Below are 15002 nucleotides of genomic sequence, written 5' to 3'. Positions count from 1 at the left end.
CTTCCATCAGATGAGTCGCGAATGTGCTGACGGCGTTCATTTTTGAGCCGGAGTACCTGAGCTGTCGAAACACTCGATCCGACGCAATGTGTTGTTTAATATTTTTCGGCTGTTTTGTATAACAAGTGACTTCATCAAGACTCGAGGAGAGACTGCAGAGCTTTTTTGAGCAGCGCGAAATTTTAGTGCGAGCTGCACGGAAAAGAAAAATCATCTCATAAAATGCATTATAGTCCTTCTATCTTGCACCGGGTTGATTATGAAAACCGATAACGTAAAACGATATACCATTCAGCGACGGAGAAGGTATACCCTGTCATTCAAATTCCTTACTTACTCAGTGCCTTTTCCTTGCCTTTCCCTTATTTTCTCGAAAATTCATTCTTTGGCGCGATTCTTAAAAAACCTTGCTTTTTCCTTACCTTTGCTTTACTTTTGCCTCACCTCACACGCATTTTTAACTAAAATCGGATTTGGAAAGTGGAACGATGGAATCACAAAAGAATAAACCAAAAAACACAAGGAATCGAACCTGGAACTTAATAAATAGAAATCGCATACTGCCGTGCTAAGGAAGAACGCCGTATGCACATTCGAGAGTTGCCAAACTTCCCTTGATAAAACGTGTATTTTTGACAACATCGTGAATATGTTTTCTTGAAATTTTCAAATATTTTAGATTAAAAGTGCGTACAAAAAGTCTGAAAATTTTGGAAAATAATATTCACAATTTTTCCAGTAAATTCGGTTTTTATCGGAGGAAACTTGGCGACGCCTGAAGGCTCATACGGCGTTTTTCCTTGGCCCGGCAGCATACCACTTGAGTGGAAACAAAGAGACTTGTAAAAGCATACCATATTGACATACCACTAAAGCTACTTTTAAGAGTACACTGGAAGAAAAAACAGATTAGATCTAGAGTCCAGACTCTTAAAAACATCGACAAGAAAAAGTACTCTTGATTCAATCAGAATCTAGCTTAAATCAAGAACCGAGCCTCTTCATTTAAGAAGGTTTCGTTTTGAATCAAGCAAAAATCCGATTGAATCAAGACTAGTTTTTCTTGTCAATGTTTTCAAGAGTCTGGCCTCTAGATCCAATGTGTTTTTTTTCCCCAGTGTACATCACGAAAATCTTGAATTTCCGTGTCTTATAACGGGAAATCCGTACCGACCAGTAGCGTGGCGTAAACTGCGATTTATCAATTGTTATGCCATTTAAACCTATGGTAAAGAATCGATTATTAAGGCTTTCGCTGCGAACACCCTGTTTATCGATCCTTTTCCATAGGTTTAAATGGCATAACAATCGATATATCGCAAAGAACGCCACGCCACTGGTACCGACCTTCCGAGATCCGTGCTCTTTTTGTACAATGGAAAAAAAAGAATCTTAAATTTGCCGCCAAGAAGTATTTCTTTTTAAATCAAGAATTTTGCTGGTTAATATAAGCTACTTTTTTGCTTAACCCAAGCATTATTTTTCTTGAATCAAGAAAAAGTCAGCGTCTTAAAATTATAATAACTAACTAACTTAAAGCAAGATAAAGAAAATTCTTGGCGGCAAATTCAAGAATTATCATGCTTGATCCAAGCTACTTTTTTTTTTCAGTGTAGGTACAGTAGACACCCTGTTACTGCTCTCTCGGCTATCACGGTTGATTTTGAGTGCTCGGCGAGTGATTTTTTGCGAGTGCGGTGGCCGAAAGTTGGCGAATTGGGAGCGGGAGCCGCGAAGCTTGGAGGCCGCTGGGGCCGCGGTCGCGTCGGGCACGGATACTACCGCTCCGACTCGGAGTCAGGCTCCAGTGAAAGTCATATTGTCTACTTTCACTCTCGATTCTCAGCCGACGAGAAAGTAAAAAACACGATTTTATCCCAATCATTTTCAGCGCCGCGCCACGCCGCGCCGATCCGCTTTGGTGATTCCGAACGCGACGCGACGTTTTTCGACCACTGCATCGGTCTCGATGATGTCACGTCGCACGGCGGAGCGAGACAATCAGAGACGTTGGGCGAAATTTGGAAACTTTAAACGCTGATAACTCCGAAACTTTGAGGTCCTGAAAGTAGTTCCGTTGGTTTCCTCGTGAAATTTCATACAAGAAGCACCCATTTAAATTTGAAATGTGACGAAATAAGCATCAAAACTGGCAGTTTTATAGTCAACATTTTAATGTCCTGCCTCTCTAATTGACTGATTCCACTGTGCGTCTCCTCGCGAAACAGCTTTCATCCGAGTCCACGCAGAAAGGAAAGATTCCTTTTTGGATCGCATTCAGCAAAAAGGAACCAGCGCGGTTACAGTGTTGTACAAATGTTGCCTTTTCATAATTATCTAGAAAATCTCCCAGATTTTTTTTTAACATGATGAACATGAATATAGAGGAAAACTAATGCAAAAACGGGCGATTAGGAGGCGGAAGTGGTCAGCGGACTTCGACGGGGTAAAAAATTTACAGCGCTAACTCCGCAGAACTTTGAATCATTGTTGTCATACAGATAAGGAAGTGTTTGAAGCGGGTAATGGCGCAAAAAATTATTCCGAACTGACCACTCGGCTAAAAACACCAGATGAGATACAGAAATATCAATGTCTTCACGAACGTTTACTTACCGGGATGTGATAAGCTGTGTAGGCTGCAGATGATAAATTATTGCTGTGAAGATCGAGGGCACGAATACAATATGCCGCTTCTTCTCAGCAGATCGTATTCGATACATCAAACAGGTGAGATTGTATCGATATCGTTTGATTCAACATGAAAACATAGCCTGAAAAGTCAATTTAGAAATCTGAGGGAACGGGTCTTTCGTGATGGATTTTTTATTCTTTCAAGCACCAAATGCCAATGAAAAGTGTACTTCTTAAAATTTTCTCATTTTTAGCTTTTCCAACTGAAATCCTAGAATTTTTGTTTAAGGTTATGTTCAATTGTTTTGAACCGAACAATACATCGAACCACTGTCGAATGCGGTCTTTCTCTAACGAATAAACGATCAAAAGCGTATTAAACTACTCATACACACATTGCAGGTTTTCGTCGCATCATTCAGAAAATGCTGCTGTTTGATGGCTCTGCGGTGAAAAATTTCTTAACGGGATGCGGTTTTTAGATAAAAGATTCTAATATCTCGAGGAATGGCATTTATTGGGAAAATCTTCCAGTCGTGAGAAGAGAGGGGTACAGAGATCCCTAGACATCCCCCCCCCCCCTCTCTGCCGCCGCCACCAAAATACAGAATTTCATTTGAGTTAAGAATCTCGGTTATTTTGAGACTAATTAACGAAGCTCAACCTTCAATAAGCAACCTTTATAGAACTAAGGTGTACGCGTATATGACCTTACTCGTGTCATTGCACAACCAACCGTCACAAAAGCGGCATTTACTCTCTTGAGATGAACGTCTAGCACTGAGACAAGAGCTAATCATACGCACCTGCTCCGGTCCGCTCTAAAACTGGTTTTCGTCGTCGTCAGACAGTAATGAAGGCTTCTAAAATTAGTTTTTTGAGCCGCAGATTTCGAGATTTAAAAACTGGACCAAGTTATTTTTGCGCGGTGACTCCTCCAAAATTTTGGTTAGCTCTCTTTGAGCATTCATCAAACTGTTAAGTCTCCAACGCGCCAATTTCTTAACCTTCTTTGAATATACGTCATCTACCTAATACGAAGGAACCTGTTTTGGAACTCTGGGTGGGTGTTTATTAAGGAAAATTAATTTTCGGAGAGGAGGAAACATGGAAATTTATAACCAGGGAAATCTAATTATAAGAGGTTTTGTCATGATATTTTTTTTTTTTTAGTTTGTTTTCAGTGGTTACTGGAATAATGGCTTCTACTACTTCAGTTCAGAGTGAATTTTCCTCCTTTAAAGGTGAAAACGAACAGATGAGTATATAAAACTGAAGTTGAAATAAATCCGCATTTTCTTTAAAAAGGAAGCTTTTCTGAAAGTGCGTTCATTTTTTTAAATTGTTTTGACTTTCCAACCATAATAAAGCAAAAATGTTCGTAGAATTTTTAAAAAGTGTAAATTTAGAATACTAATGCATCATGTTCATGTTGATTTAAAAATAGAAGGCTAGATAAGTTTTATAGCTTGAAGTCATCATTTTATATGGTCATCTTCCCCTTAAAACATCGAATATTGCAGAAAGGGCAATATTTATGACGTTCAAATGCTAGCTATTTCAAACTCTCGACTTGCTTTAACTTGATCAGTTACATGTTTCTTCGGACAAATTGACCGCCCTGCAATAGTGCCCTTTCTGTGATATTGGATTCACTGGTTAAAACTATTTTTCCAAAATCACGAAACATGTTTTCATGTTCGTCGGATTGGATCGCAACACGGAACGAGCTAAAAGAAGAGGTCATACATTCAATTTTTGGATAAAATTTCAAATTTTGTTGTTTATTTCTCCATAAATTCAATTTCAAGGGGTGTTTCTGAACGAAAATGTCACGAAAACACCAATAAAGCCACTATTCAACTTTCTTGCTTCATATTTTTAATAATAGAATAAGCTTTTAAAGTTGCCCAATTTTGTCCCACTTCTCCTATTAGCCCGATCCACTGTGCGCCAGGGCTGGACAGAATGCAAAGAAAAGACATATCATTTTCATTTTAAGTTTATCTGTAGAAACAATTTACTGTACAAAAAAGAATGAATGTTACGAGTAACTTCCCATAACTTGAACTTACTCTACTACGGTAAAAATAATAACATTCAACAAAACGGTACGGTATCTTAGTAAGCTATATACAAAACGACAAAAGTACCCGCATAAATGTTACGTTAATTAGCGTGAACAACACTTTTAAAACAATTCGAAAATCACAAGAACGATTTTCCACTGTCAGGACGATGGGGGAGGCGAATAGTTTTGAGCTGCTACCATGACCACTTGCTCGCCTCTCATGAGCAATTGGGGCACGTACCTTTGACAAGTCTCGACTTTGGAGGTCGACGATATGATCCGAATACGTGGGATTCGCATGTGCGGGTGTCGATTTTCGACCAATGTTAGACCTGAAACATAAAGAACGTCATGTGATTAAGTTATGAATGCACAAAAACACGTTAAAATATTAAATCAGGTTTATACCGATGTTTTATACCAAGGTAAACAAAAAAGGAAAATTATTGGGAGCATACTTCCAATTTCCATTTTCCAACACCTTTATTTCGTCCCGCAATAGGATGGATATTATAAGGAAGAACCAGCGCTACTAAATTAGGAAAAACTCGCGCACTAAAATCTCGTTATCTAGTGCTTTTTCGATCTTAATAGCATTGGTTCTTAAGTCTTCAGTGCAATACTCATGTTTGAAAAATCACAACTTGGTAGGGGCGTAGCTGGAGATCTCCTTTTTGATTGAAATGCATTTCCTGTTTGAAATCGTAATCTTAATTTTTTTTTAAAAAAAAAAAACAAATTTTAACTTTTAATTTTTTTGGTTTTCTGTTTCAGGTAAGAGTCAATGATCAATTTTCAACGTAGCGATATGCTCTTTTCGTAAGTGTACCGACACTTCATATAAAAATAAGGTTTACAAGGCCTAGTGTAACTTAGTACCGAAAAAATTGTCATTAGTATTCAGATGCTTTAGAAAAACCAGGATACTACCAAAAATACTTAGAACTAACGACTGTAACGACTGACAGGGGAGCATTCGAATTTTACTTAAAGCGCTGAAGTGAAGTGTCTACAGCCTGGTTGTACAGGGTGTTTCTCAGAAGCGTTACCAAGACGCGAAACGCTCCAAATTCGAAAAATTGCGTGATTTTTTGGAGTGAAAAATATTTTCAGTAACTTTTTGTAGCTATTTTATGTTGAAAACACAGATATTAGGGATGGAAATGGGCCTGGGTGTGCGCCACAAGCGTAAAGGAGAGGGACAAGATGAGAAAAATGTTATTCTTTACTTAAAGCTCACCTTTACTTTAGAATGGACTTAAAGTATGGTCTAGATAATTTGACAACGCACGTCTCTGCAGTTTACTGCGACTTACTCGACCTACCTACATGCGTTCCGAAGTCGTAACTCTTACTTTTCTGGAGTCCTCCGTTACCTTGCCGGCAACACTTTAAGGTTGCCACTTCATCGATTTTAGTTGGAAATTTTTCCTACTACATTATAGCCGGATTAAGAGACATGCTGGGAACACTTCTTGATACTCGCGGTTGCTGGGTAAAGAAAGAACCACGTGACTCGCTCGTGTCTTAAGAATAGAGACAACGTAATAAGCATATGCAACGATTCAATTCCTAGGTTCCTATGCGTTCTGATAATCCGATTATCGTCGTGATTTGAAAGAACTGGGGAAGAGCAAAAGGGATATGGTTGACTGCGGTAAAATCATCTTTAAAAAATGATACTTCTTAATTCACCATGAAATTATTCATCACTATCGCGCCAGAATTCAGCAGAAGAAACCAAGTCATATTTTGAGAAAGGGGGGGGGGGGTTACTTGGAGTTATGGTACTAAATGATAGTTTTGAGCGTAACTAGGCGTGCATGTTTTTCTTCCACCAAAATTAAAATGGAAAAAAATCAAACATCAAAAAAATCACAAAAAAAGACATCTCTCTTCACGCTTGGAGAAGCTAGTAGAAAAAAAGCACATCTCTCCTATTGGGAACTTCATACCTATTTCTCTCGATTCCAACTTGACGTCGAGACTTGGAGCCTCTCCGTTGAATTTGCTTCAATTGGACTGAGTTAAGCAGAAAGGAACCAACCCACATTTTGGAAAAAATTGAGTTATGAGTGGTTTTGAACTCAACCACTTCTCTACTATCTATCGCCAAAAATTCAAAGTTTTTGTTGGAGCAAATTTTGCAGAAATTGAACTTGAAGATTAACTTTTACATTGAGTCTTATGCAGGAGCTAAACTTTAAGCCTCCTTTTCTCGGTTCGATCCCGATGTTGCTTGGTTCCTTTCTGTTTAACTCCGTCCAATTATCCTCTGATTTTTGAGTAGTATTTTCAGCTTCCCGACTTTTTCGGTTTCTTTTAACCTATCCCCGCAAACGATCTCCGTTTATATCAAGTTTCCCATGACTGAGGGCCACGCCATCCCGTTAGGTAGCTTATTTCCTCAGTGTGGGCAAAACAGAACATGCTAGGTTTCGGAATCTGCGGCAAAAATTTGGCACTCGAACAAATTGTGGCGAGCGGCGAACGGAATCGGACGACGATTTGCCTAATCTGCTTTTGGTGGATTAACGGCGGCATGTCGGCAAGCGTGGGCGAACATGGCCGCCGCGCGCGCTGTGACTGACGCACGCCAACCTTGGGCCGAGCGTAAACTTGTTCGTCGACGAAGCTGCATCATCTCAACCAGAGTAAACAAAGCGCCAAGCCACATCGCCCCCTGCTCCGAGCTATCCCACAAAATCGGGCTCCAGCCACCATTCGCCAAAATCCGCGTCGCATCAGGCAACCAGGTTCAAATTTCGGCTTTTTTGTATCGTCTAGAGTACCTGTATAGCGAGAGTATGGACAGATCGCTTCATGGAGGTCTTAGGGCCCAAAAGTGCAGCCATCCTTCTAACTAACTTCTGACACACAAAATTTCACTGCCAGTTTGCAGATTCCAATTCTAACCAAGATGGCTAAGAATGTACAGAAATGAGAGTTCTTCCGCAAAAACGAGTAAATTTATGCAAAAACCGAGTCAAATACGTGCTTTATAAACGACGGTTCTTATCAATAGTATTAGTAAATCGTTCTGGGTAATTGAAATTCATAGGTTGGCTGCATTTCTGGGCCCTAACTTTATTCGCAGAAGCATCGGTGAAGGCCTGATGGATTTTCGGAGTTTCACATTTGTCCATTCTCTCGCTATACAGGTACTCCAGTATCGTCTAACGCCCTCGGTGAGAAAAAATCAGTGTTACTTCCAAGGGATTCAAAGGAATCAGCACGAAACAAAAGTGTTAGGGGTTATTCCCTAGAAATTGTGGTATCCCCCCCCCCCCACTCGTCGGATGATATGGGCATTTCCGATTAATTACGGTAGTACCGTAGCTCAAGTTAGAGTAATGCCACAATAATGTTTAGGTTAGTGATCTGAAACCTTATAGGCTAGAGAACCTTTGTAAGAAGAGGATTGGGCGCTGAGAATCAGTGGCACTCACTGATTAATTTCATTTTGTAAATTTAAAGCTTCCATCAGAATCTTGAGGGTACGTCGAAAATTCTAGTATTGCTTGTTTGCGTTGGGCCCGATGATGTGCCAAAACAAGTGAAGCCGATGAGAGAACACAGGTCCTTTCGATAAAAAAGCGACATGATCTTTATGGAGAAAAAACAACATGTCTTCTCCTTTAGAAGATATCGTTTTCTCAAAATAAAATGTAATTTCAGACCGAAGCCATATTCAGTTGCATAGCTGTAGTTGCTCCACAATCATTTACGTATGAGCAAATTTTCCTCGAAGTACTGTTATGAGCATGATTCCCCGCTCCCTATTTTAAGACCCGAACAAAGACCCAGCTTAAGACTTCCCGACCTTCAATCGGACGTATTTCTGTCAAACGGAACTATGTGCATCAAGACATGAGCCCTGAGACCCATAAGAATATGTACATAATAGGGCTCACGTCATAATGCACATAGTTCCGTTTAGCAGAAATACGTCCAATCTAGAGCCATCACCGCCGAAGCGGTGGACCTCCAAATTCAGACCGTTACAAGCAGCCGACACCTTGTTTTGACGATGCATAGTGCAAAAATTTGCATCACCAAATTCGTCATTTCCCGCACGAAGGAACGTAATTCCATTCCAAGGTTCCAAAATTGACGCAAACGATGCAAATTTTTACGGAAATGTACCTTTGCAATTTTAGTCCAAAATTTGTCTGATTTTTGCATGAGGTCATGAGAAAAATCAGTGAAAATTCCGATAAAAATATATACGTTTCTTAACATAAAATGCAATTTTTGAGGAAAAATTTGGCAACATTGAAATGCAGTTACGTTTCTTTGTCCGGGAAACGAGGAATTGGCACAGAGCGCACGGAAAAAGACGAGAGCAGCTAACGTAAAAATGTCGGCGGCGCCAAAATGACACTTGCCTTGCAGTCGCGCGCCGTAAATAACGCAAGAGTTTCCTTGCAAATTCCGAGAATTGCTCGCTTTGTCGTTTTTCAAACGCGAGGTTTCGGATTTGTGGGCATGCAACCGAGTGATTCGAGGAAATAAGCTAAAATCAGCCGAACTCATTTCAGCTAGATTTAGTCAACACAGAGGATAAAATCCATTTTTACAGGGTGACACTAAGGAAATTAAACATTAAGGAGAAGAAATTTAAAATTTATCCAACGAATGCTATAAAGTATTGTCGAATAGGCAATTTCCAGACAGGAACACCAGTGGCGTGGCGTGCTTTGCAATATATCGATAGATCTATCCTTTAAACCTATGGAAAAGGATCGATAGACAGGGTGTTCGCTTCAAACACCTTAATAATCGATTCTTTACCATAGCTTCAAATGGAAAAATATCGATAATCGATCATCCACGCCACGCCACTGAGGAACACGTCCATGGCGTTATTCCTTAGTTAATGCAACGAAGCGCTCAGTTTTGTGGCTGTTATCCTCCTTTACGAATGAGGGCCCTCGAGGACATGGCGCACGTGTGCGGTTTTTGGAAAAATTGAGATATTAATGATTTCAATTGAAACTAATCTTAATGCATATTCTGTGAAAAACAAAGCCACTTTTAGACAACACAACAAAAAATTCTAGAAACACCCCTTAAAATTGAAAATGTGAAGAAATAAACCTCAAGACAGGAATACGTCCATGGCGTTATTCCTTAGTTAATGCAACGAGGCACTCAGTTTTGTGGCTGTTATCCTCCTTTACAAATGAGGGCCTTCGAGGACATGGCGCACGTGTGCGGTTTTTGAAAAAATTGAGATATTAATGATTTCAATTGAAACTAATCTTAATGCATATTCTGTGAAAAACACAGCCACTTCTAGACAACACAACAAAAAATTCTAGAAACCCCCCATAAAATTGAAAATGTGAAGAAATAAACCTCAAAATTTGTGGTTCTAGTCAACAATTTCATGTCCAACCTATCTAAGTGACTCGATCCACTGTGAGCCTATTGAGTTAAAAAAGGGCAAATGAGTCTGATACGAGTTACGTGCAGATATTTTGGAATTATTTCAAAACGGATACTCTTAAGTCGATGAACCTTTACATTCCTTATCGATACATTACTTAAGTAACAAGCATAACGGATCTCGCCAGCAATATTAAGGGGAGCATGAAAAATGGTGCGAAGACCCCAGGAGGGTCTTGGCTTTTCCCGAAGTTGGAGCTGCGTAGCGGCCAGGGGGCGCCCCCCTCGGGTATTTATAGAATGATAAACATGACCGGAGGAGGCGCACCGAGGGCCCGGGCGGCTGGCCGTGGTTTTGACCATGGAACTTGACCTATACTAACTTCAATAACATTATTAACAAGTAATCGGGACAACATTGAGACGCACCATGTTGCCACGCATTTCCTTGGGTTTCCTCTTTTTCCTATCAGTTTTCTAATAACATTGTAATAGTTGGCAAGTACTGATACAGCGTTGAAGGATTTCTAACCTACGCCTTTGAAGTATCGGGAGGGTTTCGACCAGATAGATGGGTTGTCGGCGTGGGAAAAGTTTAGAAATGTTGTGACTCTATTCGCGGAACTGCAAAAGAATCAAAAGTATAGGAGGTGCAGAATAATCAGAATATTACTACTTGATTCATGTGTGGCTACAGTCGAAAATTGCAATGTTTAAGAATCCCCCATTATAGTTTATTTTTTTAAAAGAAAACTGAGCACGAGCTCTCTCTTTGAACTTTTTCGTGAGTATGATCAATAGGAGAGATGGAGATACACAGACAATTTCGTGTCGATTAGGTTTCTTTTCTTCCCTCCTTTCATCCCTATAGAAAATAAACAAATAATACCTGAGAGTAGTGGTAATTTTAAGTTGGCAACACTGTTTTCCTCCGTTTAAATCCATTAAAAATATCGATTTTAGGTTTCGATAGTTCCAAGAATCGATTGTTTTACATACATTCATAGGGACGGAAAACAGTGTTGCCATCTTACAAAATCGCCATTCGTGCAACGTCAAGATTTGAGTTACACATTTCTCCACGTCAGCCATCGATGAGTAGCAAATATGACTACGAAATTTTTAAAAGAATGAAGGGAGGTCAGTGTGTAACCAAGTGACACCCTTTGCACTTTCAATGTTGAGTTAGTCATGTTTGTTACTGATCGATGACTTCCTCTTAAGTGTAGCAATGCATCAATTCACATAGTTTTCGTAAGACGCAAATCCCCTGACTTCACTTTCCACCAGATACTGAGACAAAAGATAACAATTGTTACACTTCAATAAAAAGTGAGGAATTGCTTACTGGCATACTTCCCACATAAACGACAAAACTAAATTATAAGAAAATAATGACTGAAGAACGTAAAAATTAACAAGATATGTGCGACAGACTTATTATTTTTTTTATTATTTATATTACAATTTTTTCTTTTTAAATTCTATTTTCTTTTTCTTTTGAATACGCTCAAGATTACTGGATATAAATTTTAACCGACTGCCGAACAAAGCAGGACGAAGAAGAGGAAGAGGAGTAAGAATAATTATGATAAAACGATTAATAAAGTGACTTTGTGACAAAGCTGCAGCAACGTTCGCGGACTGAGGGCACGTCATGGCGGCAACTGGCCGATGCTAACCTAGAGATAATGATAATAGAGCGTAATATACAGGATTTTAATAAGCGCATGAACAGAATAGTTTAATTATAATTGCTTCTGTTCATAATTTATGGCCAAGACTGGATGGCCATCTGACAGAGGTGAGATCAGGAAAGCTCACGCCAACAAGATAAGAGGCGTGAATTTCGCGAAGTTCTTTGATTCATCTTCAACCTATGAGACTTTTTTGTCTGGTTGTGATATGGATGCTTTTTTTCTTTGTTTATTTTCTATTTTTTCCCCCTTTTTCGGGGACGGTCATAAATTACGCTCCTCTTACCACAGAAGGAGTATGACTCCAGAACACAAAAATAAGTGAATCGAATTTGTCTGACTTCAGGATGTAATTGCGGTGCTAACAAGGAGCGAGGAAAAAGGAGAAGGGTAAAAAATGGGACAAGCTGCGCAAAACTTTTCCTTAATTCCTACGGTAGCTTCATATAAATCTTGCTTTTCATCTTATTCCTATTTTATCTAAATGAAAGGAAAACTTTTGACGTAATAATGTAAAATATAAGATCCTTCAACACTTTGAAGTTTCTTTTTATTGGATCAGCTGACAATGAGAGGCACTTAATATGAGTGATGACCTCTGGGTGCTCACAATGTTCACTATTCTATGCAAATAATTTCCGACAAGGAGAGAGAGAAAAATTTTGTTTTAACAATACTTCTCCGTAAGATTAGAGGGGAAGCTGTGACAGCTTGATGTACAAAACTGAAATAGTTAATAAAGAACAGAGCACGGTGGAAAAACCAAAACAATCTAGACATGACGTAATTCTCTTGGTCTGTCTATTTTTTATTTTCAGAGAAGTAAGTGTAAAGAAATGAAATTACGTGACGTAGGAGTAAGCAAGCGGACAACCCAAAGGGGCATATTGCAATAAATGCAAGAGGCGCAAGATTTGAAGAGAGAAAATAATATGGGCACAGAGCTTTAAGTAGCTGGAGGTCCGAACTTTCCAGTTGCAACACGGACTTTTAGACTGGTGACCACGGTCACAGTGGCTAATGATCGATTATCGATATTTCACCATTTGAAACTATGGAGAAGAATCGATTATTAAGGTGTTCGCTGCGAACACCCTGCCTGTTTATAGATCCTTTTCCAAAGGAGTAAATGACAGATCAAATGATGCATCGCAAAGCACTAATAAACTTGGTCCACCTATCGATAATTTATTTGAAAACCTCATTACGATTAAGATTATATGGAGTTTATTAACACACGGCGAAAAAAATGACGTTGGAAAATAATTAAGTATATTTTAAATTAGCTTTCATACTAATGAACCTTAAGGTCGACACCGCTTAGCGTGGCTCTCCAAGCTTTGGCAAGCTTTTGCGATGTATCGATTGATCTGCCACTTAAACTTCTGTAAACGGCTCGATCATCGGAGTGTTTGCAACGAATGAGCGATTCTTTACTGCGTACAGTCTCAACGAAAAAACTCTTTTTTCGATCAATGATTGCTTATCGATATTCCCCATTTGAAGCTATGGCAAAGAATCGATTATTGAGGTTTATGTTGAGCACGCCCTGTCTATCGATACGATCATCGATATCCCCCATTAGAAGCTATGGTAAAGAATCGATTATTAAGATTTTCGTTGAGAACGTCCTGTTTATCGATACGATTATCGATATTCCCATTTGAAGCTATGGTAAAGAATCGATTATTAAGGTGTTCGTGGAGAACGTCCTATTTATCGATACGATTATCGATATTCCCATTTGAAGCTATGGTAAAGAATCGATTATTAGGGTGCTCGTTGCGAACGCTCTGCTTATCGATCCTTTTTGATAGGTTTCAATGGGACATCGATCGATTTATCGCAAAGCACGCGATATCGATAGCCGATGATTTACGCTTGGCCGCTGTAAGACTCATTTGAGTGGAGCCGCGAAGCCGATTCAAGGCAAACTTGAACGCGAAAAGGCGAGATCCATACGAGCGATTTGAAGAATTTTCCATAGGAGTAGGAAGTAAGTCGAGCGAATGAACAACACAATCTACGCCCAGCGAAGGAGGATGGGGATTCGGCGAGGAAAAGGCAACACAGCGCGAAGGTCAGCAATTCCTCGCGTAAATACAAACGTAGTAGGAGGGGGCAGCCGCAGCCGGGGGGGGGGGGGGCGGCGCCCCCCTCCATCTCCAGAACGGCGGGGGGCTCCTGTATGTGAGTGTGTAAACACAGCCGCTATGCACCGCCTCTTTGCGGGTCAAGGTCATGTTTCCAATATGCTCCCTACCTTACACCCGACTCTGTTCCAGGGAACCCGGAAGTTGCGTGTTCTCGGTTTCCTTCGCGTTGCCGCTTGCCGCCTGTTTTTCAGGCGAATTTTTGCGAATGGATTTGGTCGACTTTACGCGAATTTTATTCAGAGGCTCGGTGCTACTTTGTTGCCCGAACCTCCGAGCTGCCATTCAATTTGAGTTTGGAACTTCCGATTCGGTGACCAACGAATCGCAACGTTGATGCGTGATTTTGGTACCACCACGGGAGGTGGTTCTGAAACATGTTCGACCTATCGAAAAACCAACGGATCTGATTGGTCGAATCTGGTAACAGCGGTGTCCAATGGTGTTGGTGATTGATGAGACAAACCGGGACAGAACTTCCCAAAGAGGTTCGGAACACTAAATAAAATTCGCTTTTCTTCAACCAGCTCGGCAGGGTTGCAAACCAACGGAGAAAAATGCTCTGATGCAGTCAAGAACTAAACTCAGCTGTTTAATGGATAATGACGAACGTTTGCATCCACCCCCTTTTCAACCCTCCTCGGGAGGTGGGTTGAGAATTTTGGATGTGGTGTGTCATTGCTGCCACCATAAAAACCAAATGGTGTAAGCGCACCGTCGTCGCCCGGAGGGAATTTCGTTTTGTTGTAATAGAGGTTGGCAGTAAGTTAAAAACTCCGACCAAATCCACTCGCGAAAGTTCTCCTTTAGATTCCCTGAAAGCTGTCTAGTTATTCGGATGAAATTCGCCGGCCTCCGTTCCTTATTCGTAGGGAAAAAATGCCGGGACGAAGAGAGAGGGAAAAACTAGGGTAGGGAGCATGGATAAAAGGTTTAATTATTATCTGAATATAGGAGATTTGCACGAAAATTGTTTCCAATTTCTTGGAATTCTATTTCTGATCATATCTAATGCCGACTTTCCAGTGGGATTGATCTAATGAAAACCGTACGATT

At 40.1% G+C, this 15002-nt stretch overlaps 2 protein-coding genes across 3 annotated transcripts in view; one reads left to right on the top strand and one right to left on the bottom strand.

The window, feature by feature from the left end:
* Positions 1–15002, top strand: part of Eip74EF (Ecdysone-induced protein E74) — a 307203-nt gene that overhangs the window by 20928 nt on the left and 271273 nt on the right. The gene's annotated exons all lie outside the window — the stretch shown is intronic.
* Positions 4621–15002, bottom strand: part of Lsm11 (U6 snRNA-associated Sm-like protein LSm11) — a 49767-nt gene continuing 39385 nt past the window's right edge. Inside the window, exon 5 of the mRNA XM_019058354.2 lies at positions 4621–5037. Within this exon, the coding sequence (XP_018913899.1) occupies positions 4865–5037 (173 nt within the window). The 3' untranslated portion in view covers positions 4621–4864. The remainder of the gene's footprint in view (positions 5038–15002) is intronic.

Source organism: Bemisia tabaci, chromosome 2 (genome assembly GCF_918797505.1).
Source record: "Bemisia tabaci chromosome 2, PGI_BMITA_v3".
In the NCBI taxonomy this organism is placed as follows: domain Eukaryota; kingdom Metazoa; phylum Arthropoda; class Insecta; order Hemiptera; family Aleyrodidae; genus Bemisia; species Bemisia tabaci.
The sequence above is the reverse complement of the archived record's forward strand: the minus strand, read 5'-3'. Positions and strand labels throughout refer to the sequence as shown.